General features: G+C 40.4%; 1 protein-coding gene across 2 annotated transcripts in view; it reads left to right on the top strand.

The window, feature by feature from the left end:
* The window catches only part of SLCO5A1 (solute carrier organic anion transporter family member 5A1), a 152,480-nt gene that overhangs the window by 49,356 nt on the left and 77,916 nt on the right, over positions 1–25,208 (top strand). For both annotated transcript variants that reach the window (XM_019973932.2, XM_019973931.2), the window contains exons 3-4: positions 16,784–16,916; positions 24,173–24,390. In XM_019973932.2, the coding sequence (XP_019829491.1) occupies positions 16,784–16,916; positions 24,173–24,390 (351 nt within the window). The remainder of the gene's footprint in view (positions 1–16,783; positions 16,917–24,172; positions 24,391–25,208) is intronic.

Here is a 25,208-nt window from a genome sequence, read left to right as displayed (position 1 = left end):
GGGTTTGATCTCTGATCTGGAAAGATCCCACATGCCACGGGGCAGCTAAGTCACTGCACCACAACTATTGAGCCAGAGCTCTAGAGCCCCAGAGTAGCAGCTACTGAGCCCACGTCCACAGCAACTTAAGTCCGAGAGTCCTAGAGCCAGTGCTCTGCAGAAAGAGAAGCCACCTCAATGAGAAGCCCATGCAGCTCAACTAGAGTGTAACCCGCACTCACCACAACTAGAGAAAAGCCCATACAGCAATGAAGACCCACACAGCCAAAAATCAGTAAGTAAAATTATTAAAAAAAAAACACTCTTGAGGTATGCATAGCTGGTGTCTGACACCTGTTCTCATATGCCAATTCTTATAATGATTTCAAATATTTTCTACTGCTACAGCTCCTCTACTAGTATTTTTCCATTCTATTAAACACTTTGAAATCTAAAAGTTAGTTTTGCAACTTACTCCATGGCAAAACCAGGCCTGATCTGATAGGGGCTAGTTTTAAAATCACACTTCATGTGAATATTGATTCATTTTGTTGAAGAAACAATAGCATAACTGATTTTGGAACATCATTCCAGACTCTGCTGGGGAAGTCACATAATATCCAGTATCACTCGCCATTTACTTTTGTAAAATGTGGAGAAGTCTTCATTCCAAGGCACATCCAGCCTCAGGGGTTTGCACTTAGGGCTTGTGGATCTGAATTCATGTTCTTACCTAACACAGACAACCTTGATTAATTATAGTTGCACGAAAGCAGATGCAGTTGCCAGTGACTAGGACTGTCTATGAAGCTAATAGCTTCTTTTAGGTCAGTGGCTGCATAAGACTTAATCATGATAATCATATGAATCATAAAGAAAAAGCTAGCTATGTGAAGCAAATCTCCAGAGAAACAGAACTAATAGGATATATAAAGGATATATAATAGGATATAGGATATATATAGAACTAATAGGATATATATAAGTATATAAGACTTAGGTAAGAATTGACTCGAGTGATTATAGATGCCAAGAAGTCCCATAGTCTGCTCTCTGCAAGCTAGAGAACCAGGAAAGCTGGGGGTGACCTTCAGTGCAAGTCCAAAAGCCTGAGAATTGAGGGGCCGCTGATATAAGTCCTGAAGTCTGAAGGCCTGAGAATTGAGAACTCTGATGTCTGAGGACAAGGGAAGGTGGACATCTTAGCTCAAGAAGAGAGAGATTTTGCCCTTCCTTTGCCTTTTCATCCTAATCCAGGGGTTTGAAGGACTGGATGATACTCACACACTTTGGTGAAGGTGAATGTCTTCACTCAGTCTGTATTTTTAACTAAAAATTTTAAGTACCTGTTTTGATTTACTTATTTATTTGGCTGCACCGGGTCTTAGTTGCAGCATGCAGGCCCTTCGCTGTGGCATGCAGATTCTAGTTCCCTGACCAGGGATGGAACCTAGGCCCGTTGCCTTGGGAGCACAGAGTCTTAGCCCCTGGACCACCAGAAAAGTTCCCTGCTCAGTCTGTGGATACAAATGCTAATCTACTAAGTACAGCCTCACAGACACACCCAGAAATAGTTTTCCCACTTGTCTGGGCATCCCTTAACCCAGTTAACTTGACACATATACCATTGCACCTTCCAGTGGGGTAAGGTGGTATGTCAATTTAGGGCATGTATAGATCTAAATTTTGATTGATCAGAAATGTATCAGAAGTTAGAGTAAGGTTACTCTTCATAAGAGGATGAGATGGTTGGATGGCATCATTGACTCAATGGACATGAAGTTTGAGCAAACTCTGGGAGATGGTGAAGGACAGGGAACCCTGGTATGCTGCAGTCTGTGGGGTCGAAAAGAGTCAGACACGACTGAGCAACTGAACAACAGCAGCAGTTCTTCATAAGAAGAGGTTGATGTCTTGTCGTGCTAGATGCCATGAGTTGAAATGATGGAAGGTTCTTCTGATTTCACACTTTGGGTGTTGCTGCGGGCATCTGGCCACATTAATGGGGAAAAAATGACAAATCTGTGGTGCAGAGCCACTCAACTCTGGGTCACCAAAGGGTTTTATGCCTTCTCCCAAGGAGGCAGCTTTGCAAATGCAACTTACTAACATTTTAATGGGCTGCCTGGGTGGCGCAGTGGTAAAGAATTTGCTTGCCAATGCAGAAGGTTCAGGAGACAGGGGTTGGATCCTTGGGTTGGGAAGATACCCTGGAAGAGGAAATGGCAACCCACGCCAGTATCTTTGCCTGGGAAATCCCATGGACAGAGGAGCTTGGTGGGCTACAGTCTGTGGAATCGCAGAAGAGTCAGACATGACTAAATGACAACAACATTTTATTTTTTCCAAACTTTAAACTTTTTGTTTTGTCTTGGTCTATAGCTGATGGTGGCGCTAGTAGTAAAGAACCTGCCTGCCAATGCAGGAGATCTAAGAGGCAAGGGTTTAATCCCTGGGTTGGGAAAATCCCCTGGAGAAGGGCGTAGCAACCCACTCCAGTGTTCTTGCCTGGAAAATCCCATGGACAGAGGAGCCTGATGGGCTACAGTCCCTAGGATTGCAAAGAGTCAGACACGGCTAAAGCGACATAACACATAGCCGATTAAGAATGAACAGCAAAATTTTAGAGGAATCTTCACTTTTACTTTTGAAATCATAAATAGTCAAAGAAATGGATCCTTAACTATTTACTGTTTTCTTGGACTGAATAGCCGTTTAGTTGAGGTTGTCAAGCTTTTTACTTAATTTCTTTTAGGCTATTTAAGTAATTAAAGTATTCTTTAATTCAGATATTTCCCCAAAATATTTGACGAAAATGCCATTTCCCTCTGTTATCTAGATACTTCTAAGCAAGATAATTGTTTTAATGAATAAGATAAAAAGATTGTTTGGCCAAGCTATGCAGCATGTGGGATCTAGTTCCCTGACCAGGAATCAAACCCATGCCTCCTGTATTGAGAGTGGAGAGTCTTAACTACTGGACAGCCAGTAAGTCCTCAATATCATTTTTCGAGGAGTTTGACATTGCCAGATACATGTCTTAAGTTCTCCATTTCTTTTCCACTTCTGGTTTGTGTATGTGTGTGCGCACGTGAGTATTGGCTAAATTATGAAAAGATTCTACTTTGTTGCAGAGAATCAGTAATTAATTGTTTTAAGGTTTCTTACCAATTAATAACATTACCAAAACTTCATTAACTGAGCTGCAAAGATGCATGACATTTATGAAAACTTGGTGTATAATATTAATTAAATGTTGTCATTTAAGCACGGAAGATCTCTACGCATAGCTCAGAATTATGATTTATTAAAATGCTCTAGGCAGTATCTGGGTTTCCCCCCACCCCCTCAGCATATTTACATATTGGTGAAACAACCTGAAAGCAATTGAAAACTGAGGAATGGATGGGTCATGGTGTTTATAAGATAGTGATAAATCTGTATCATTGAGAATGGGCTGAAATATAAAAAAGGGTTGTCACATATAAAATGATGTTATTTATTCAGGCCATCCCTGATACAAAATGCAGAACTCTCAAGAGTATGAAAGAATTAGACAGAACTCAAAGCATTTTTGATGATCACCGTTGACATTTTTATCTGCTAGTTTCTTTGGTATTTTTAGAAGTATATTAACTTCTCATTTTGAACTATTAAATATTACATAATAGCTGTATGATCTCCAGTCAGGTCTAAAAATTCATGCTCTATAAGTGATGAATTTACTCTAGAAATGTTCTTGCATGCTTGCTAAGTCGCCTCAGTTCTGTCTGACTCTGCGACCCCATGGACTGTAGCCCACCAGGTTCCTCTGTCCACGGGATTCTCCAGGCAAGAATACTGGTGTGGGCTGCCATTTCCTTCTCCAGAAGTGTCCTTGAGAGCTTGATAAAGTGTATGAATAAATTGGAAAATTTAACGTAGTAAATTCATGAAAACATCTCTAAGATAGCTTTGCTCTGAAAATTATAATAGCTCCTATGATAATTCAGGATTTTCTTTTTAAAGCCTAGGACTTTGTGTTGATATTTCTTTTTTCTTATTTGGCTATTGTATAAAATCAATATCTTTCTGCCGGGAGAACACTAAGGATGGTTTAATTTTTTTTTTTAATGCTTTGATCTTGGTATTTGTTGAGCGTAAAGAGTGATTTCAGTGGCGGTTTCATTTAAATCATGTGGGAGGCCATTTGGTGCAGTGTGTGTGGTCCTTGGGGTCAAACAGACTGGCTGAAATCTGCTGCTTGCTAGTTTTGTGACTTGGGTATATCCCTTAGCATTTCAAAGGTAAGACTCCTTCTGTAAAGCAGAAACTAATTAAACTTATTTTTCAGATATTTGTTGGGGTGATAATTATGTTTAAAAATCAAGGGGGAAGACTTAACAAGTTAGTTTTCTTCCATTTTTTCCCCCCTTAAGTCTTCTCTTAGTTTTTATTGGGACCACTTCATTGTGCTTATGTCTTATGGTGCCAGTTATCTTTTCTCGTGCATTTTGCTCCCGACAAGAAGAGTTCTCCACAATTTTTTTTTCAGGAAGGGGCATGGTTCTTTTTATCATTCATATTTAACACCAGATATTTCATACAATATAACTTCAGCAAGTAACTGCTGGCTGCTGCTGCTGCTGCACGCTTCAGTCGTGTGCGACTCTGTGCGACCCCATAGACGGCAGCCCACCAGGCTCCCCCGTCCCTGGGATTCTCCAGGCAAGAACACTGGAGTGGGTTGCCATTTCCTTCTCCAATGCATGAAAGTGAAAAGTGAAAGTGAAGTCGCTCAGTCATGTCCAACTCTTATCGAATCCATGGACTGCAGCCAACCAGGCTCCTCTGTCCATGGGATTTTCCAGGCTAAGAGTACTGGAGTAGGGTGCCATTGCCTTCTCCATCAGCAAGTAACTACCGATTGATTAATGATTAAGGAATAAGGTGTTTTGGGGTAATTGACTATGCTGATGATCTGATAACCAGATATGACCATTCCATACTTGAAGACTTTGGAAATAATAAAATACACTTAACACTAAAGTGATACTGAATATAACATCATCATCCTTTGGTAGCTCTGAAGATACTTTAAAATCTTGTATTGCTCAGAATTGTAATTTTAACTATGAAGCTGGATATAATTATATAAGTACTAATAATGATAATTTTACAGCTGACATTGACTGAACACTTAGTAAGTGTTCAGAGTTTTGTGTCATTGTCTCATTGATCCCCTCACGAACTCTTGGAAGTAGAGAAATTATGATCCCCTATTTATAGATGAGGAAACTTGTCTGAAGATTAAGTATCTTTTCTAAGATCACAGTCAGCCCGTGATAGAGACCTTCACAGACAACTGATGCTGAAGCTGATGGTCTTACAAACCACTTGAATATTGAATCATAATTGTCTTCTTATAACAGCACTGAACGTTACTTTTTATTTTAACATAAAATGCCTAATGTTACATTGGTCATTTCCCATATTTCTTTATCATAAAAGTAGGCTGTAAACCAACATCCCAATGAAAATTTATTACTATAAGATATAGTGTTGTATGAGGAAGAAACACATAGTAACTTAGTAAAAGTATTTATTGATAAATTATCTTCTTTATTGTTAGATAACAGAGTCAGGGATTATCTTTTAATTGGGATGAATTTATTCTATCCCTTCATTAATGAGGTGGTTACAAAGTAAATATATAAAATTAGGGTAAATAGCATTTAATTTATAAGGTTGCTGTGAAGATGAAGTGAGAAGATACCTGCAAAGGGTTTAGCGCACTATCTTACATATAATAAATGCCCAGTGTTATCTTTTGGTAATAGTTCTCTTGTCAGTGACTGTAGACTTCGACTATAAACCTTTCTCTAAATATAAGAATAAGCTTTATAGCAAACCCTAGTGTAAGCAGTCTTACTGTGATAGAATCAATACTTGTGGATTGATGTGGGTGGGCGGTAACATTAAAGGTGTCATAAAAAGTTTATTTCAGATGAATGTCTATAAAATTCAATGGATGGCCCTGATGATGCCTATGAGGGTAGGGACCTCTGTACACAAGATGATTATATCTAAGTGTTCCTCTAGACTTGGATCCTTCCTGGGAGAATCGTGTTTCTTCGAGTGCCTGGACAGCAAACAGGAGTTGTGTCATACCTATAGCTGTTTACCTGGAAGGTGTTTTTTGGCAGTGACTTATCCATCCCTGGGAGGTAAATTTAATCTGCTCTAAACAGCTGGTGTGCTCTTCTGAGTCTTTACTGTAATTACCCAAGTAAATGTGATACCACATATTTGGAAGGTATTTTTCAGATAATGTAGGTTTCTCGCCATCCTTATGGCAGCCAATTAGGAATGAAACTGGAGATGGAAATCTAAATAGTGAGTTTCTTTTTCCTCTAGACGGCTTCTAAAACTCTTGCTACTAACAGTTCCAAAAATATTTTGAGATTTTCAGCTCTAGGGGGATTAATTTGTTCAATAGTAGAAAATTATATTCTTCCTTTTTTTTTTGGCTGCACAGTACAGCTTGTAGGATTTTAGTTCCCCGACCAGGGATTGAACCCACACCCTTGGTAGTGAAAATGCAGAGTCCTAACCAGTGGGCTACCAGGGAATTCTCCTATATACTTCTTATAATTAAACTCTTGTTGCTTTTTTGTATTTTGGAGACATGTTCATAAACGGAGAGAAGATAGGCTTTGGTTTCAGATGGAGCCAAGTTCTAATTTTGACTCTAGCACTTATTAATTGCTGATCTTAACTGCTTGAGGACTCAACTGCCTCATCTGTAAATTGGGAATGAGTATCATTTTATTCCCCCCACAAAGTTGTTAGTGTTGAGTAGATGGAAGATGGAAAGTGCCTAGTGTAGTTTCTGGAAGATAGTTATTCTGTTTTCATAGTTCAACTGAAATATTCCTTGGGGTTTATGCTCTTAGAAATTGAATCTTTGAGAAACTGCCAATTCTGGAAAGATGGATTTTACAAATGAAATGGGTCTTTGTTGCTGCACACGGGCTTTCTCTAGTTATGGCAAGCTGCGGCTACTCTCTCGTTGTGGTATGCGGGCTTCTCATTGTGGTGGCTACTTTTGTTGTGGAGCACAGGCTCTAGTGTGCTTGGGCTTCAGTAGTTGTAGCACATGGGCTCAGTAGTTGTGGTGCATGGGCTTAGTTGCTCCATAGCATGTGGGATCTTCCCAGACCAGGGATTGAACTGGTGCCCTTTGCATTGCAGGGTGGATTCTTAACCACTGGACCACCAGGAAAGCCCCAGGGAAGCATTTTTAAAGGAAAGGTGAGGGAGGGGTATGGCAGGATGTGCGATCAACTTGAGCACAATTCTGTAGTTAATGGTCAGGTAACAGGATGGTATCACGTGGATTAATGTGATCAATCCTCAGGCCCCAGTAGGTCTGGGGGCTGAGTGCTCACAGTCATCAAGTAGTTAACTTCTTCCATTTGGTGGGAGTATTAGCATCTGTAAAACAACAGTTTTCCTGGCCCAACTGCTAATTTTGTCATTACAAGTTCACATCCATTTAATTCTTGAGCCAGACTTTGGAGGCCTGAGAGACTATAGCTTTTTTTTTTTTTTTTTAAAAGAGAGGTCATCAGAGGGCATGGTGGTGGTGGGAAGGTGTGTCTGTCCTGGGAAGGCCTTAAAGGTTACTCATCAGTTCCTTTTAGGTCTTTAATTTTAGCAATATTTTAAAATTTTCAGTGTACAGGTGTTACACATATTTTATTGAATTTATTTCTAAGTAGTTTTTGATTCTGCTGTAAATGGTGTTACTTTCTGATGGTATGGAGAAAGCCAAATGAACCTTTTGGCCAATGCAGTGCTTTGAAAAATATTTATAAAGGAAGATAGTGAATTTCAACTAGCTACTATGATCATGAAGAAAAAATACTCGGAATCTACTTAAAGCCCTTTCCCACATCTTCTCATCTGTGACCTAAGATGTTCTCTGGATGTCTTAGCACAGTGATAGACTCTCCCCTGATGGCTGTGGCAGCTGTTCTTTTGCTCTCAGGCCTGTGTCAAAATAACTGAATCACTTAAAAGGAAAAAAAAAAAAAAAACCGCACTGCTCAAAATAACCGAGATCAAAAGTTTCTTATCTGTCTGGGCTTGTGAGTGGAAGCATGAGTGAGGGGATATTTTCCTTTGACCTGATGCTCTGGTGCTACAAAGTACCTTGGCTAATTTTCAAGAAACTGCAAGTTGAATGTCAGTTGGTGTCCCTGCTGCCATGTGGCAGTCTAGTGTGGCTTGACTTTCATGTCCTCTTGTTGTATGTAGTGGTGACTTTAAAAAATATTCCAAACCTAAAAGTTGAGAGTTATATTTTATTTTGTGGGAATTTTTAGGACTCCAAGCCTGGGAGACAGTATCTCAGGAGATCCTGAGAGAACTGCTTTGGGGAGGCTGGGGGACAGGGGTGGGAGGGGAAAGAAACAGGTTATATAGAAATTTGCAACAAAGGGCAGGTAGTCTGAACATCTCAAGTATCTTTGTGAATTAAAGAAAACCAGATATCCCAAGTTAAGGAATTTAGCACTTTTCTATATGTGGGAAGATGCAAGAGTCTGGACTCAGTGAAATCATTCCTTTCATATACGTCTCAGCTGCAAGGTTGGTATCCTTTGTTTCTCACATCCTGAGCTCCCTTGGGGCTCACCGTTAGGAGTGGCTGCAGCCTGGTGGCTGTAGGATCACAGGTATTCTCCTTCCCGAGTGCCCTGTGTTGTTCAGTTGCTAAGTCGTGTCCTACTCTTTGTGACCCCATGAACTGCATCACACCAGGCTTCCTTGTCCTTCACTATCTCTCAGAGTTTACTCAAACTCATGTCCTTTGAGTTGATGATGCAATCCAATCATCTCATCCTCTGTCACCCTCTTCTCCTGCTCTCAATATTTCCCAGCATCAGGGTCTTTTCCAATGAGTTGGCTCTTCTCATCAGGTGTTCCAGCTCACATTGGAGGGCTGGAATTGCTGATGACTGTGACATCCTTGTTTATATTGTTATGGCAGGAAATGTTTCATGTTTTAGTAGTAACTGTGCCACCAAACATATTCAAGAGGGCCACCTCCTGTCATTATGTCCCAAATGAGTTTGGTGGTCATTGGAGGACCTTAGGCAGGTGTGCAAAATGCTCTGTGTGGGTGCATTCTGGGTGCAACCCCAGGTCCTGAGACTAAGCCTAAGTGTTACATGTAACCTAAACCCTTATCAGCATTGGTTTCCAGCATCTTGTAGAGTTTTGACTGGGCCCCTTGGTTTTCCAGGTCCAGTGAGGCTCATGGTGAGGATTTCTGGAGTATTTTCTTGGGATTTAGGGTGTAGGGGAGCAAAACTTACCACTTCAAACATCTCTTTGGCCTGTGGATTGTTTTGAGCTGAAAATAATCAAGGCCCAAAAGACTCAGGAAGAACATTTGACCTTCCCCTAACTGCCCAAAGAATGTGGATATAGGACCTGTTCTAGGAGGGGAGCCATTGCCTCTTATAAATAAACTATAATAGTAAGAAAATTTTCTTAAGGTATGAGAAATAAAAAGTAATAAATAATTTAAAAAACTTTAAAGTTAATTAAAAATTAAAACTCTGATGAAAAATATTTTAAAGATAAAATGCATTAAAAAATAAAGATCAAAAAGTAAAAGAGTTAATGATGTGAAAGAGATACTAGATTATAATAAAGGTTAAGTCTACAGGAGAAACATTAACAATGTGAAGATAAATGGGATTAAAAATAGAAGTTAATGGACTTTTACATAAAAAGCATAAGCAATTACAGAATAGGGTAAAAGTAATTTAAGGAGATCAAAATGGAGGATCTGAAGATAACAAAGCTGGTGAACAGATAAGTGAAGAAAAGATGGCCGGAAGCAGATGAGGTGACAGTCCTTAAGTTATCGCTGGTCAGCCTTCCCCAAGAGTGGTGGTGGTGGTGGTTTAGTCACCAAGTCGTGTCAGACTCTTGCAATCCCATGGACTGTAGCCTGCCGGGCTCCTCTGTCCATGGAATTCCTCAGGAGTGGTCCCAGCCAAACCCGCTGTGATGTCCAAGGTCAAGGTGAAAGCTGTTCCTTCCACTGAAGGGGGGCGGCTCTTTCCCATCAGGTGTGACTTCCTAAGTCCCCAGAAGTACGTGGCTCAGTTTGGTTTGGGGTTGGGGTTGTAATCCTCAGGCTAGGACTGTCTGGTTTTGTGCAACACATGCAGTAACAAAGTTTCAGATTGTTCATATGATCTTAGAGCTGTAACCCCAGTCAGACTCTTGTGATAGGGAAACACTGGCATCAGGAAGGGATTATTTGTTGTTGTTATTGTTGTTCTTAGAATTTAAAAATATGTATTTATTTTTCTGTAGCATGTGGGATCTTCATTTATTTTAATGCAAAATTGTTATTTGCAGTATGCAAACTCTTAGTTGTGGCCTGAGGGAATCTAGTTCCCTGACCCAGGATTGAACCTGGGCCCCCTGTGTGTGGAGTCCTAGCCACTGGACCACCAGAGAAGTCCTGGGAAGGGATTATTAAGTGAAGTATGTCATGGCCACATGGTGACACACCATTTAGCTGTAAGAAACATTCTTGAGAAGTATTTATTGACATAAATACTGAGATATTATGTGAAAAACATTATGGAACAATAGGTCCTGTATAACTGCAGCTACTTCAAAAATTTATACAGCTATGAATAATATAACATAATTGATACCATTATGTGGATGGTAGCGATTGTGGAAGATTTTTAAAAAACAATTATTTTTTGTGCTCTTGACAGCTTTCTCTGCAGTGAATCCATGCTATATTCTGAATCATTAGAAAAACCCTAAGTTATTGAAGAAGAACAACACAGATAGAGATGTGTGCTTGGCGCTTCTCTGGTAGCTCAGCTGGTAAAGAATCCTCCTGCAATGCAAGAAACTCTGGTTTGATTCCGGGTTGGGAAGGTCCCCTGGAGAAGGGATAGGCCACTCACTCCAGTATTCTCGGGCTTCCCTCGTGTCTCAGATAGTAAAGAATTCTCCTGCAATGCAGGAGACCCGGGTTCGATCCCTGGGTCGGGAAGATCCCCTGGAGGAGAGCATGGCAACCTACTCAAGTATTCTTACCTGGAAAATCCCCCTGGACAGAGGAACCTGGTGGGTGATAGTCCATGGGTCGCAAAGAGTCGGACATGACTGAGCAACTAAGCACAACATAGCCCAGATGTGTGCTCAGCTTCAGAAGTTGTTCTTTGCTGCCTTTCTGTGAGGAAAGAAAGCTCTAGATATTCCCTCTTCCCACTCCTATCTGTCCAACAATGGATAATGATTCCAGAAAAGGTCATTTTTTTAAAGGTACTATAAGGTTGTTAAGTATGCCTTCTGTTAAATAATGTATGTTTGATATGTACAAAATTAATATTTATTAGAGAATGAATAGGTCATCTTTCAGCACACAAAAATACAGTGTAATTATTTCTTCAGTGTTTATTGTATGCCCTGGGCTTCTCTTGTGGCTCAGCTGGTAAAGAATAGACTAGTTAATTCTGGACTAGGTAATTCCATGGACTAGTCCATGGGGTCACAAAGAGTCATACATGATTGAACGACTTTCACTTTCATTATATGCTGTGCACTTTATGTGCATAATCTTATTTAACACCTGCCCCACCCTCCCCCCCGAGGAAAGTGGAGGATAAATAAATTTTGCTCTTTCACAGAAGCAGGGGGAGTAGAGGTCTAACCTGAAGCAGTTTAACTCCGGCATCATGTTCCCAGCACTGGACTGACTTCAGTGCTTCCTGTGTGAATTATTTTGTATTTTAGGTCTTGGAGAAGTTTTAGAAATGCGTAGTTCTTGCTGACTCCCTCGAGGAACATCCAGCCTAGTTGGAAAGATAAAGAAGTGAGGTGTAGCAGTAATACACACCTGTTCCAGTGGCAGTACTAGGTAATAGTTGGTGTGACATCCAAGGACAGACATTTCTGGGGCTTCCAGAGGTCAGAGGGAAGGAGCCAGGCTTTGATAGATAGGGAGTGTAAGCACATGAGGGCCAGAGAGCTATAGTTAAGCGTTAGTCGCTCAGTTATGTCCCATTCTCTGCGACCCTGTGGACTGTAGCCTGCCAGGCTCCTCTGCTCATGGAATTATCCAGGCCAGAATACTGGAGTAGGTAGCCATTCCTTCCTCCAGGGACTGAACCTGGGTCTCCTGCATTGCAGGTGGATTCTTTACAGTCTGACCACCAGAGAAGTGATAAATATCGTGTTCTGGAAAAAAGGACTAGGGAGTGACCATGCAGCCAGCACCAGGTAAGCAGAGATTCTGGGGACAGATCAAGTCTGAGGGGACATTGCTACATTGCTGGAAGACATCAACGCACAACTGGGCAATATGAGATGAAGACAGAGTCAGGAGAGAAATAATATCCAAACTATAGGAGACAGGTTAGGGGTCAGGTAGAACTGGTAGATGAGCAGTGAATAGATAGTAAGAGAAGAGAGGAACTCTATCATGACTTCAGGTGGTTCAGTATCTAAGTCCGTGACCAATGAACAAGTGATGGGGAAACTCTATGTCTTGGTAAGAAAGGGAGGTAGCTGATCCAGACCAAGGAGAAACCAGAGGCATGGGATAGGGAACAAGGGACATCGTCATTCTTTAGCCATGATATTGTTCTAAAATATAGTGTTTTAATGGAAAATTTGAGGTTTAGTGAGGCCAATAGATTAGGAGACAATTACCATTGAGAAGATAGTTTTCTACTCACAGTTACCAAGAAGGGGTGCACATGGGACTTCCCTAGTGGTCCAGAGGCTAAGACTCTGCTCTCCCAAGGCAAAGGTCCTGAGTTCCATCCCTAGTTGGGGAACTAGATTCTGCACACTGGAACAAAGAGTTTGCATGCTCCAACTAAAGATTCATTGTGCCACAACGAAGATCAAAGATCCCGAATGTCACAGCTAAGACCCAGTGCTGCTGCTGCTGCTGCTAAGTCGCTTCAGTTGTGTCCGACTCTGTGTGACCCCATAGACGGCAGCCCACCAGGCTCCCCCGTCCCTGGGATTCTCCAGGCAAGAACACTGGAGTGGGTTGCCATTTCCTTCTCCAATGCATGAAAGTGAAAAGTGAAAGTGAAGTCGCTCAGTTGTGTCCAACTCTTAGCGACCCCATGGACTGCAGCCGACCAGGCTCCTCTGTCCTTGGGATTTTCCAGGCAAGAGTACTGGCGTGGGGTGCCATTGCCTTCTCCAAAGACCCAGTGCAGCCAAATAAACATTTAAAGAAAGAAGGTGTGCACGTGATGCCATAGGAACCGCATGAGGAAGCACCAGGGTCAGTTACAGGTAGAGAGAGGGAGGGATTGTGAGCTGGAGCCTTGATTGTGGTTTCCCCATAGAAGAATGAGTTAGGCAAGGTAAGCAGGTGTAGGATTGACTAGTCTGAATAACTTCAGAGGGCTCTGGGGTGTGGGCGCTGTCTGTCCCTACTTGTCTGGTATCTGAAGCAATTTTCCAGGTAAGTGATGATGGCCGCTTGGATCAGGGTGGAGGTAGGGAGCTGCATATTAGAACCGATTTGATGGTAGAACCAGCAGGATTTACTAATATAGATTCCAGCGGTGAGACAGGGACTAATGGTCCATGTACACAGTATTTTACTGAAAAGTACACTGCGGGTAGGGCTTCCCAGGTGGTGCTAGTGGTAAAGAATCCACCTGCCAATGCAGGAGACGCAAGAGATGTGGGCCCAGACCCTGGGTTGGGAAGATCCTCTGGAGGAGGAAATGGCAACCCACTCCAGTATTCTTGCCTGGAGAATCCCGTGGACAGAGGAGCCGGGTAGGGTACGGTCCATGGGCCTGTAAAGAGTCGAACACAACTGACTAACTGAGCACATCCCAGGGTTATGTGCTTCATACCTCTTACTGAGTGGCTAGAATGATTTATTTACTAAATGGGATCATGTCAGTAAGTTATATGTACATATATACTTTTAGTGATATATATTTATAAATATATAAAAAGATATATCTATGTATACCATATAGTTATTTTATGATATGTATCAATAGTAAATGGAGAAAGCAATGGCACCCCACTCCAGTACTCTTGCCTGGAAAATCCATGGACGGAAGAGCCTGGTAGGCTGTAGTCCATGGGGTCTCTAAGAGTCTGACACGACTGAGCGACTTCACTTTCACTTTTCACTTTCATGCATTGGAGAAGGAAATGGCAAACCACTCCAGTGTTCTTGCCTGGAGAATCCAGGGACGGGGAAGCCTGGTGGGCTGCCGTCTATGGGGTCGCACAGAGTCGGACACGACTGAAGTGACTTAGCAGCAGTAGCATCAATAGTAAAGCAGAATATAGTCATATCTTTTTATGTGGAGTATATATATGTAATTCTGAGATTTTTTTCAGTCTTTTTTCAATTTATAAAATAAGGGCATGTTTCATCATATACAAATTTTTATATAAAGTGTATGCACATTGCAACTTAATAAAATAGATCATAATTTGAATGCATTATAAGAGTTCTTTGAAGGATCTCCATATTTACTTTTTTTTAATTCAATAGTAATGTATTTTCTTTAAAAATTTTTATTGGAGTACAGTTGCTTTACAGTGTTGTTAGTTTCTACTGTACAGCAAAGTGAATCAGTTATACAATACATATATCCCCTCATTTTTGGATTTCCTTCCCATTTGGGTCACCACAGAGCACTGAGTAGAGTTCCCTGTGCTGTACAGTAGATACTCATTAGTTATCTGTTTATACATAGTATTGATGTGTATTTCTGTTAATGAGAGTGATTTGGGCTTAACATTGTTTGCTATATAATAAAAGTGAATTTTTCTGATTCTATAGGTGAATTTTAAAAATCTTGATCTGTATTTCCTAAAGAATTAGGGTTTCTTGGTGAACATTATTTAATTGGTTTTCCATTCACTGCTGATCGAATGGTCCTGCCAGCATAGAGTCTGCACATGGCTTCTTGCCACTTCAAGATGCTGCACGCAAGTGCCCCAGGCATCAACAGTGTGGTGGAAATACCCTTTTCCTCGTCTGTGTTTGTAAGGCAGTCTCTTTCACGGCAGAAGACTATTTTGGGGAGATGATTCATGTCACATTTTGGCCTCATTACAGTTTTGAGTTGTAAATGGCGCTGATTTGCCTAGAGGTGTAAACATAAATTTTATCTTCATATGCTTATGGGAATACCTGAATCGGAAAAAGTACTTGCTATTCTTAAGTTCTGTTTTAGGCTATAAACAGAGAGGTTAACAAGATATTTATCAAAATTCTAATTTTATTTTATGAAAAGCATACTTCCAAAAGAATGCCAATTACTTTCCTCTGTGCCTCCGCACTCCATTTCCAAACACAGATGGAGAAGTCTAAGAGCCTAATGTCTTATTGTTACAAGCAGATGATGCCGTAAGGTAGATAAACACTGTGCTTTTTTCTTTTGAAATGGTGAGAAAAGTGTGAGCAGGTGTTAAATTACCATCTGTAGCTATGAGTGACAGGAAGTATAAGATTATTCAATGCTTATTTAGGTGCAGCTGATAAAGTCAGGGTTTTGATTAGTTCAAATTTGCTTTCTGGTAAATAGGGACTATTTAAAGGATATGACAAATCACTTATTTATTCTTTGGTGAAAATGCATGATAGCAACAGAAAGGAGAAGCATGTGTCACCTGAGTTTGTGATCGTGCCTTATGCACAGGAGTATCTTAAAGGTGTTTATTGATTTGTCCCCAAATAACTGAGTTTCAACAGGGTAAACACATATTTGGAGTGTGGCTAGATTTTTCTGTGACTTTCAAGGAATTTCATATTCTATCTCAAAATTTGAAAACTGGCAATATATTATTTATTTATCTTTGAAAATTTATGTACTGATGTATTGGCTGCAGAGAGAGGCATGTGAAATCTTAGTTCTCCAACCAGCGAGACTCATACTCAAACTCATAGCACCTGCATTGAGAGTCTTAACCACTGGACTGCCAGGGAAGTCTGCAGTGATTCATTATTTTTTAAAAATTTCAATAACAGCAGTGGGAACAATATAAAGACTTGACAATGTATTTGTTTTTGTTACTATTATTTTGCTATTAGCCCATTTTGGTGACCACATGTTTTTGGACGGAACGACGTTTCTGATCTACTGACAATAACCCCCTCTCCCCCTTTAGGTGTGCTTTAAAATTTTTTCTAATTCAACTGTGGGTTAGTGCTTTCTGACCTTCTCACTCATGCCGTTTAAGGAGATTTATTAACCTTTAGGTAAGATTCCTCAATTAACAACGAACCGAATGCATTGTGAGGCGTTCTCTGATTCTAAAGTGGTGACTTGAAAACATTAGTGGTTTGAGGGTGCTTGATTAAGCAGCTTTACCAGTTCAACTGAAACCAACTTCATGGCAAAATTGGTCTTCAGTTTCCTCAGCCCATTAGAATATTCTAGCTGGGATGAGTGACATTCCTTTTTTCCCTCTTTTCTTGAGGCTTACTCTGATAGCCTGTCTTGGCTATCCAGTAAACTACCTCAATAACTAGCGCAGGTCTGTACTTTCAGAAGCAACCAAAGAAGTTCTGATGTACTAAGAGGACGATAGGCAACAGTTAAATAAAGGACATTGTTTAAAGCCCAATTTAGAGAACTCTCTAAAGTTCTCTGTTTTTGGAAATTGTTAACTGGATGTAACTGTGACGTAAGCGTGGTATGACTGAAATTAGACAACTACTGAAAGAGATAGCATGAGGTTATATTTCACATTTCCTTTTCTGTCTTCCCAGCCATCATGTATGTCATGGGAGCACTCGGTCCTGCAGTGGGATATTTACTAGGTGGACTTCTTATTGGTTTTTATGTTGATCCCAGAAATCCTATTCACCTTAACCAGGATGATCCTCGTTTCATTGGAAACTGGTAAGAATTGTTTACTGCATCTTTCATTTCATTTGGTATTATGATAATTAGAGTCATAGTCCCCTTGTAGTTAAAATAAGAATTTCCCGAAGAGGAAGATGAAAAATAGCTCAATGTCACCTAAAAGGTGGTGGTAAGCAGGATAATAATCTCCAAAGATATCTTTGTCCTAATTCCCAGATTTATGAATTTACCTTTACATGGCAAAGGGGACTTTTGCTGATGGAAGTTTAGGAACTTCAGATGGGGAGATTATCTGGGATGATCCAAGTGGGTCCAGTATAATCACAAGGGTCTTTATAAGGGAAAGAGAGAGGCAGGAGGGTCAGAGTGAGAGAAGGAGTTGTGATGATTGAAGCAGAGGTTGGAGTGATATGCTTTGACAATGGAGCAGGGGACCACAAGCCAAGGAATGCAGGTAGATTGCGGAAGTTCGGAAGAGCAAGGAAGTAGGTTCCTTCGCAGAACCTCCAGAAGGAATTCAGCCACACCCATCTTTTATTGACACTCTTGCCCTCCAGGGGTTACAGCTTCCCAGGTGGTACTAGTGGTAAATAACCCACCTGCCAATGCAGGAGACATAAGAGACGGGGTTCCATCCTGACTCCAGAGCTCTCAGATGATGTATTTATGTTGTCTTAAGCCACGCAGTGTGTGGGGATTTGTTATCACAGCAATAGGAAACCAACACAGAGGAGCTGTGATCAACAGCTTAATCCACATTCTTTAGGATAGAGATGGCTGTTTTCTTCATAGCAGAGGGAAGGAAAAGGGGAATGTGGCTGTGTTGGGACTTCCCTGTGTACTTGAATTAGAACTTGCATTGTCTTTTCTGTGCCTTATAAAAAAATATTTTCTCCCCACTTATCGTATTTGTGTTTTGCTTTGTCCTCATCCACTGCCCAGAACTCTGTTTCCATTGTTCCACTCTTAGTGAGTCTTTTCGCTAAGGAATAGTTCATTTCCCTGGATGTGCTGAAGATGAATTACTCTCTCACTTGCACGCCTTTTTTGTTTAAATTAATTTTATTGGCATAGAGTCGCTTTGCAATGTTGTGTTAGTTTCTACTGCACAGCACAGTGAATCAGCCATACATGTACATATACCCCCTCCCTTTTGGTCGCTTGATAGCCTTTAATTGTCTTGCTAAATACGTAAGCTTTGGATTTTATTTTTATATATTTTTTTAAAGTTGATATGTTGTGTTTTCATTTTTATCCGGTTCAAGATTATTATATTTTTTTTTTCTTTTTGGCCACTCGACAAGTAGAGATTGAACTCATGCCTCCTGTAGTGGATGCACGGAGTCTTAACCACTGGACCACCAGAGAAGTCCCTAAGTTGAGAGTTTAGCAAGAGAACTCCAACTTTGGATGATAGGTTACTTATTCATATATATCCAAGGGCTGCATTTGAATTCTTCCCAGTTCTGAACTTGAACATGATATTTCTTCACAATTGCAAGCATTCAAAGTATTGGCATCCCAAATTTATTTAACATGGATTGGTACTGGGTATACATTGATAAGATATTTTCATTTTAGAATAGAGAATTTCATTATTAGAAACTTGTGTTGAGTAATTACTTCCTAAAGAGTTTCTTAGACTACTTGTGTTCTCTCTGTGTTTCATTTTATAATGAAATTCTTACAATAATAACTTCATAAGTTGAGCTATGTGGGAATAATGTTTAACACTATTTTCTAAGCAGTTAATAAATATTAATTAAATTATAGAACACTTGTTATTTTCATAAGTAAATAGTCTTTGAAGGTGGAAGTGTTAAGATATATAATAGATGAGTCTGTCCTGGTAGAATTTTCAAATCATACGAAAGGGAGTTCCCTTGTCAGCAGGAGGGGAATAACACAGGAATTTTATGTTCTTGGTCAACAGTAAAATTTTTGATCTCAATTACTATTTTCTTTGCAGTTCTGAAATAATTCCGAGTAAGAATTTTTTAAAAATTCTCAGAAAATTAGGTTATTAAAATGTATCTGTGACCATCCCATGTATAATCTGTGCTCTGTAAAGATGTCATGAGAAGAGCATGGCAAAAGGGAACAGCTGGAGGGAGAGAGAAAGACAAAGAGGGCCAGATCAGGGGCAGAGAGAAGGCAAGGAAGCAGGTGCTTTAGGATTATAAGTGCTTTATGCTGTTTTTGCTAAGTTTTCCAATGTGCATCAACCCAGCTGGTAGCAAAGTGAAGCAACTAAATGTAGACCCTTGGGTTTAAATCCCGGTCTGCCACCTAATAACTGTGTGACCTTAGGGAAGTTACTTAACTCCTCTGAGCCCCAAGTTTTTTTTTTCTTTAATCCACAAAATGGAAATAGTTGCAGTACCTACTTCATGGAGTTGTTGTGAGGAATAAATGAGTCTGTGTATGCGGAGCTCTAAGTGGTTCTCCCTACATAATGTGTGTTAGCTGTTATTCAGTCTTTTGACTTTAATCTGTGCTCAAGTAGTTTTATTCATTTTAATGACTTAAAATTAGTTCTACAAATGTTAAAAGTTGTCCATATAGAAATGTATACTAGGGTTTTCTTTTTTTTTTTTTTTTTTTAGCATTCAGTCTTTTTTTAATCAAAGTATAGTTGATTTACAACGCTGTTAATTTCTGCTGTACAGCAAAGTGATTCAGTTATATATATATGTTTTTATATGCCTTCCATGATGATTTACCTCAGGATATTGAATACAGTTCTCTGTGGTATACAGTATGACTTTGAGGCTTACCCGTTATATATATATACAATGGTTTGTATCTGCTAATCTCAGATTCCAAATCCATTCCTCCCTCACTGCCCCACCTTCCCTCACTTAGCAACCATGGGCGTGTTCTCTGTGTCTGGGTTTACATTCATTCTTTTTTTTTTTTTAATTTTATTTTATTTTTAAACTTTACATAATTGTATTAGTTTTGCCAAATATCAAAATGAATCCGCCACAGGTATACATGCGTTCCCCATCCTGAACCCTCCTCCCTCCTCCCTCCCCATACCATCCCTCTGGGTCATCCCAGTGCACTAGCCCCAAGCATCCAGTATCGTGCATCGAACCTGACTGGCAACTTGTTTCTTACATGATATTTTACATGTTTCAATGTCATTCTCCCAAATCTTCCCACCCTCTCCCTCTCCCACAGAGTCCATAAGACTGTTCTATATTCTATATTCTTTAAAAATGAATTTTGTCTGTTGAGTAGCCCTGTTTTTAACAGACTTCTAACCTTGAACAGAGTTATTTGATACAACATTAGTTTTTATGATGCCCGATGGTGATGGCTTCCCAGGTGATTCTGGTAAAGTTCCTGTCTGCCAATGCAGGAGACACAAGAGACACAGATTCGATCCCTGGGTTGGGAAGATCCCCTGAAGAAGGAAATGGCAACCTACTCCAGTATTCTTGCCTGGGAAAACCCATGGACAGACGAGCCTGGAGGGCTACAGTTCATGGGGTGGTGAAAGAGTCGGATACGACTTAGTGACTAACAACAGCGCAATAATGATGACAGGTTTTTCGGTAAACATATGCTGGAAAAGAGAAGGAAGGAGTAAGTGAATAATGCTAATATTAGTTGGGTGCTCACTATGTGTCAAACATTACATTAAAACTTTAACCAACATTTTTTTTTTTTTCTTTACCAACATTTTCACTGAAGCATTATAACAACCACATGTCATCACTAAGAATTTGCCCATTTTGCAGGTGAGGAAATTGATGGTTGGCAATTTTGATCATCTTGCCTAAAGTCTGAGAGTCAGTGAGAGATGGATAAGAAACTGAGTCCAGGGTGGAGGTTTTAGTCAGTGTACTTAACTGTCCTCCCTTCATGAAGAGTCTCTGGGTAATGACTCATGAAAGGGGTTCTGGCTTTTCCATTTTAGCTCTTACTGATGCATCTGTTTCTGACATATAATGCACACTTCCTTACCTTACCCAGCTTTTCTCAGAGTCCTCTTTGGCACCAACTACCATATGTTCATTTCGATGTTACTGGAGACCAGTTTGCTCTGCTTAGAAATGTCCCTAAACCTTTTTTATTATTTTTGTTCATTTACTGCAATTCTTCCCCTTCTTCTGTTATTTATTCTCCCTTCGGAGTCTTCTGAGTATCTTTAATGTTTGCATGTAATTTTAAGTCAGTGGCTTTGGCTGGAGGTGGGGCCCTAAGTACAGATGTAAATAAAAAAACAGTACTAGCTACCATGAAATTATTGTTGTTTGTGTGGGGCAGGCTGTGGGACTCAGTGGTCAAGGATCTGCCTACCAATGTAGGAGATGCAAGAGATGCAGGTTTGATCTCTGGGTTGGGAAGATCCCCTGGAGAATAAAATGGCTATCTGCTCCAGTATTGTTGCCTGGAGAATCCCATGGATAGAGAAGCCTGGCAGGTTATATAGTCCATGGGGTTGTAGAGAGTAGGACACGATTGAGCAGCAGCATACTTTGTCTTCTTAATTTTGATTGTTTCCCCCAAAGTTATTATTTCCTCCCTTTCAGATGAGAAAGCCTGTTCAGAGAAGCAAGCTAATTTCTACAGAATCTTAGGGCTAGTAAGTGGTGAAGACTAGATAAACTCTGGGTCTTCCTGAAGCTATAGCTCAAGAATGGCCCCTCACACTCTGCTGCCTGGCCTCTTCTGGAAATAGTGTGAGAGGTCCAGGGAGCTAAGGAGTTCAGGGGACTTGAATGCAGAGTTTGCAGAAAGAAATTCAAGGAAGTTAAAGGCAGGGCTGGGTTAGGAAAGACCTTGTAGGCAGCCAAGTACAAAAAGGGCCAGATATTTTCATAGCTATGTTCCCTGCAGATAGATGACTCTCTTTTTTAAAAAAACGACCCTCATTCAGTTTATTTATTTAGGAAATGTTTTGAGTACCTAACCTGTGTTAGGCCCTGGGTTCATGATTATATTTGACTCATTGAGATTGCTGGAAGCCTGCTTTGAGACGTCTTCTCAAAATGAAATCCTTTTCTGATTGTTTTAATATCTTAATTGGATACAACGTTAAGTATCTTTGAAAATAGCACACTGGATTTTTAATGACTGGTTCTAGGAACGATTCTCTCAGCTAAGCTATGACCTTTAGCAGCTGATAACAGCATTTTAATAGAAATACTTGCTTTTCTAATTAATTAGAAAAAATTTTAATTAATTTTTTTGGCTGCACCTAGTAGCACACATGGGGAGAAGGCAATGGCAGCCCACTCCAGTACTCTTGCCTGGCAAGCCCATGGACTGAGGAGCCTGGTAGGCTGCAGTCCATTGGGTCGCTAAGAGTCGGACACAACTGAGCGACTTCACTTTTACTTTTCACTTTCATGCACTGGAGAAGGAAATGCAAACCCACTCCAGTGTTTTTGCCTGGAGAATCCCAGGGACAGCGGAGCCTGGTGGGCTGCCGTCTATGGGGTTGCACAGAGTCGGACACGACTGAAGCGACTTAGCAGTAGCAGTAGCACACGGCATCTTAGTTCCCTGACCGGGGATCGAACTCATGACCCCTGTTGTGGAAGAGCAGAGTCTTAACCACTGCACCACCAGAGAAGTCCTGAAACATTTACTTTTTACAAATGAGTTTTTGCTTTGCAGTTGATCTATACGCTGACTGGGTTGTATTCCACATGAAGGCTTAGAATGCTGGTTGCATTCTGATAACAACTGATGGAATGTGTTGATACAGAGGCCAGAATCTGAGTGTTTATGAACTTGGAAGTTTTGAGGACAGAGTTTGAAGTTGAGGAATCCTAGTTGGACAATTTGTGACCCTATTAGGCAAGACCAGGGACCTCTATTTGTTAAGAAAAGATTGAAAGGAGACTGCAAAATTGCCCTTGGGGAATTATGCAGGCAAGAAGTCCCCAGGCCTTAACACATGCTCTAAAGAGGACTAGAATTTGAGGTCTATTCTGCGTTTGCTTCCTAGTCTCGGCAGCATGGCAACTTCAGATGAGTTTAAAGACAGAATCTTGATTCTGTGGAAACTCAAGTTTCACTTCTCCTAGGAAGCTTTCTGACACATTGATTTCCTTTCTGAATTTTTATAGCATTCAAGATCTTCCCAGCACAGGGATCAAATCTGGGTCTCCTGCATTGCAGGCAGATTCTTTACTGTCTGAGCCACCAGGGAAGCCCTTCTATACCACGTGATCTAACAATTATGTACATTCTTGCATTGTGGGGGATTGTTAGGAATTGTTTCTTGTATCTTTAGCTCTTTACAAACAGGTTGTAAGTTCTTGAATGCGAAGATAGAGTGTATATCTTTGTCTCTCTTTTTTTTTTTTCCTGGCCACATGATGAGTTGAGTGGCATGTGGGATCTTATCCCTGAGCAGGGATTGAGCTGGGAGCACAGAGTCTTAACCACTGGATTTCTGGGGAAGGCCCCAGGTGTAAATGCCTTTATCCCTACTCATTCTTGGTTAAGTTTTGGGAAGCCCAGCTAAGAAGGGTTAATACATTTTTAAGTGCTTGCAGAAAAATATTTGAATGCCATCAGCAATTTGAAAAACATTTCACACCAGGTATTTGGTTTTTTTTCTTTAAAAAAGTGTCTGTACGGGTCCATAAAGCATGATATAGACTCTATATTATTTTTCTATTAAATTTATGGGATATTGACTCAATTCTGACACACACACACACATGCACACACACATTCACACGCACACGCACACACACACACACACACCCCCTGTGCGTGCTCAGTCGTGTCTAATTCTTTTTGACTTTACGGACTGTAGCCCATCAGGCTCCTCTGTCCATGGGATTTTCCAGGCAAGAGTACTGGAGTGGGTTGCCATTGTCTCCTCCAGGGGAATCTTCATGACCTAAGGATTGAACCTGTGTCTCCTGCATTGTCAGGAGGATTCTTTATCACAGTGCCACCTGGGAAGCCCTTATGGGCTATTGATTTATTATAAAATGCGCATTGTAGTAGGACTAACAATGTTCATTAGCAGAACTGACACATGTGTGCTCAAAAATACTTGAATGAAATTCTAGTCAGGCTGGTGATTCTAATAATTATAATACTAGAATGATTACTGAGTACAGTTCTCATTTATACCATGGAAAGGGAGGATTCTTGTATTTTCTTAGGTTGTCTAACTTCTTAGTGCCATACACCTGATGAAGGTAAAACGTGTTCTCTGGAGAAATTTGTCATCCCACATTTCTACTTTGCTAACTTGTTCTCACTCGTAATATAAAAGCCATAAATGCTGTTCACATCTCCCAATTTTTTAGGTGGAGTGGATTCCTCCTTTGTGCCATTGCAATGTTTCTTGTGATATTCCCAATGTTTACTTTTCCAAAAAAGCTTCCGCCTCGACACAAGAAAAAGAGAAAGAAAAAATATTCCACGGATGCTTCTGGTGATGATGACGTTATGAAGGAGAAACCAGACAGTTGTGAACAAGTGGACAAAAAAGTTTCTCCTATAGGATTTGGGAAGGATGTCAGAGGTAAAGTATACCTTCTGAATAAGTACATGCATGGTGCTTCATATCAGTGCTACTCAAAGTGTGGTCCCCGGCCCCTGCTGTCTAATGGCAGTTCCTGGTCTGTGACAGGGTAAGGGCTGAAGTTGAGAGTCAGTGTTGAAAACGTAAAAAAAAAAAGTTTCAATGGGATAATTTTGTCTGTCGACTCTAATAACAGTAATAAACTGGGCTCACATTTTGTATGTTTTACAAAATTGATTTTCTAATGATTCATCTTTGTTATAACTTGCAAAAGTATCAATAACAGTAGACTGGACATAATCTAAAAATGGTCCTTCCTCACAGATAGTTTGAGAAGCACTGATTGAATTCTAAAGGTGAAGACTTCATATTGGAATGAGAGATGTCTGATTTTTAAAATAATCGTTGCCTCATACAATGGATAGTTTGTCTCCAGGAACCATGGGTTTGGTAGTGTGTCCTGATCCTTAAAGAAATACAAAACTCACCCTTAGGAAGGGATCTCGTTCAGCAGTGACTCGGTCAAAGCCTCTAAGTGACCGTGGAGAAGGACATCCAGGGCATGGGTCTCAAAACCCATCAGAAAAACATCCAGAGAGTTTTCAGTGATGTGTACTGGTCTGTGTTTTCATTTTATTTCTCTTAAAAACAATCACTTTATTAAATCCAGATTAGGCAATCGCAAATCTAAACAACTTAATCTTTACCAGGCCATTTTTGTTCCATAGTCAATACCTCTCTTGAGTGACAACAAATCCCTTTAATCCAGGAAACCTATAATGCCACATTCCCATTAGTTCCTGCCTATTTCCTGAATT

Source organism: Bos indicus, chromosome 14, assembly GCF_029378745.1.
Source record: "Bos indicus isolate NIAB-ARS_2022 breed Sahiwal x Tharparkar chromosome 14, NIAB-ARS_B.indTharparkar_mat_pri_1.0, whole genome shotgun sequence".
Lineage (NCBI taxonomy): Eukaryota > Metazoa > Chordata > Mammalia > Artiodactyla > Bovidae > Bos > Bos indicus.
The sequence above is the reverse complement of the archived record's forward strand: the minus strand, read 5'-3'. Positions and strand labels throughout refer to the sequence as shown.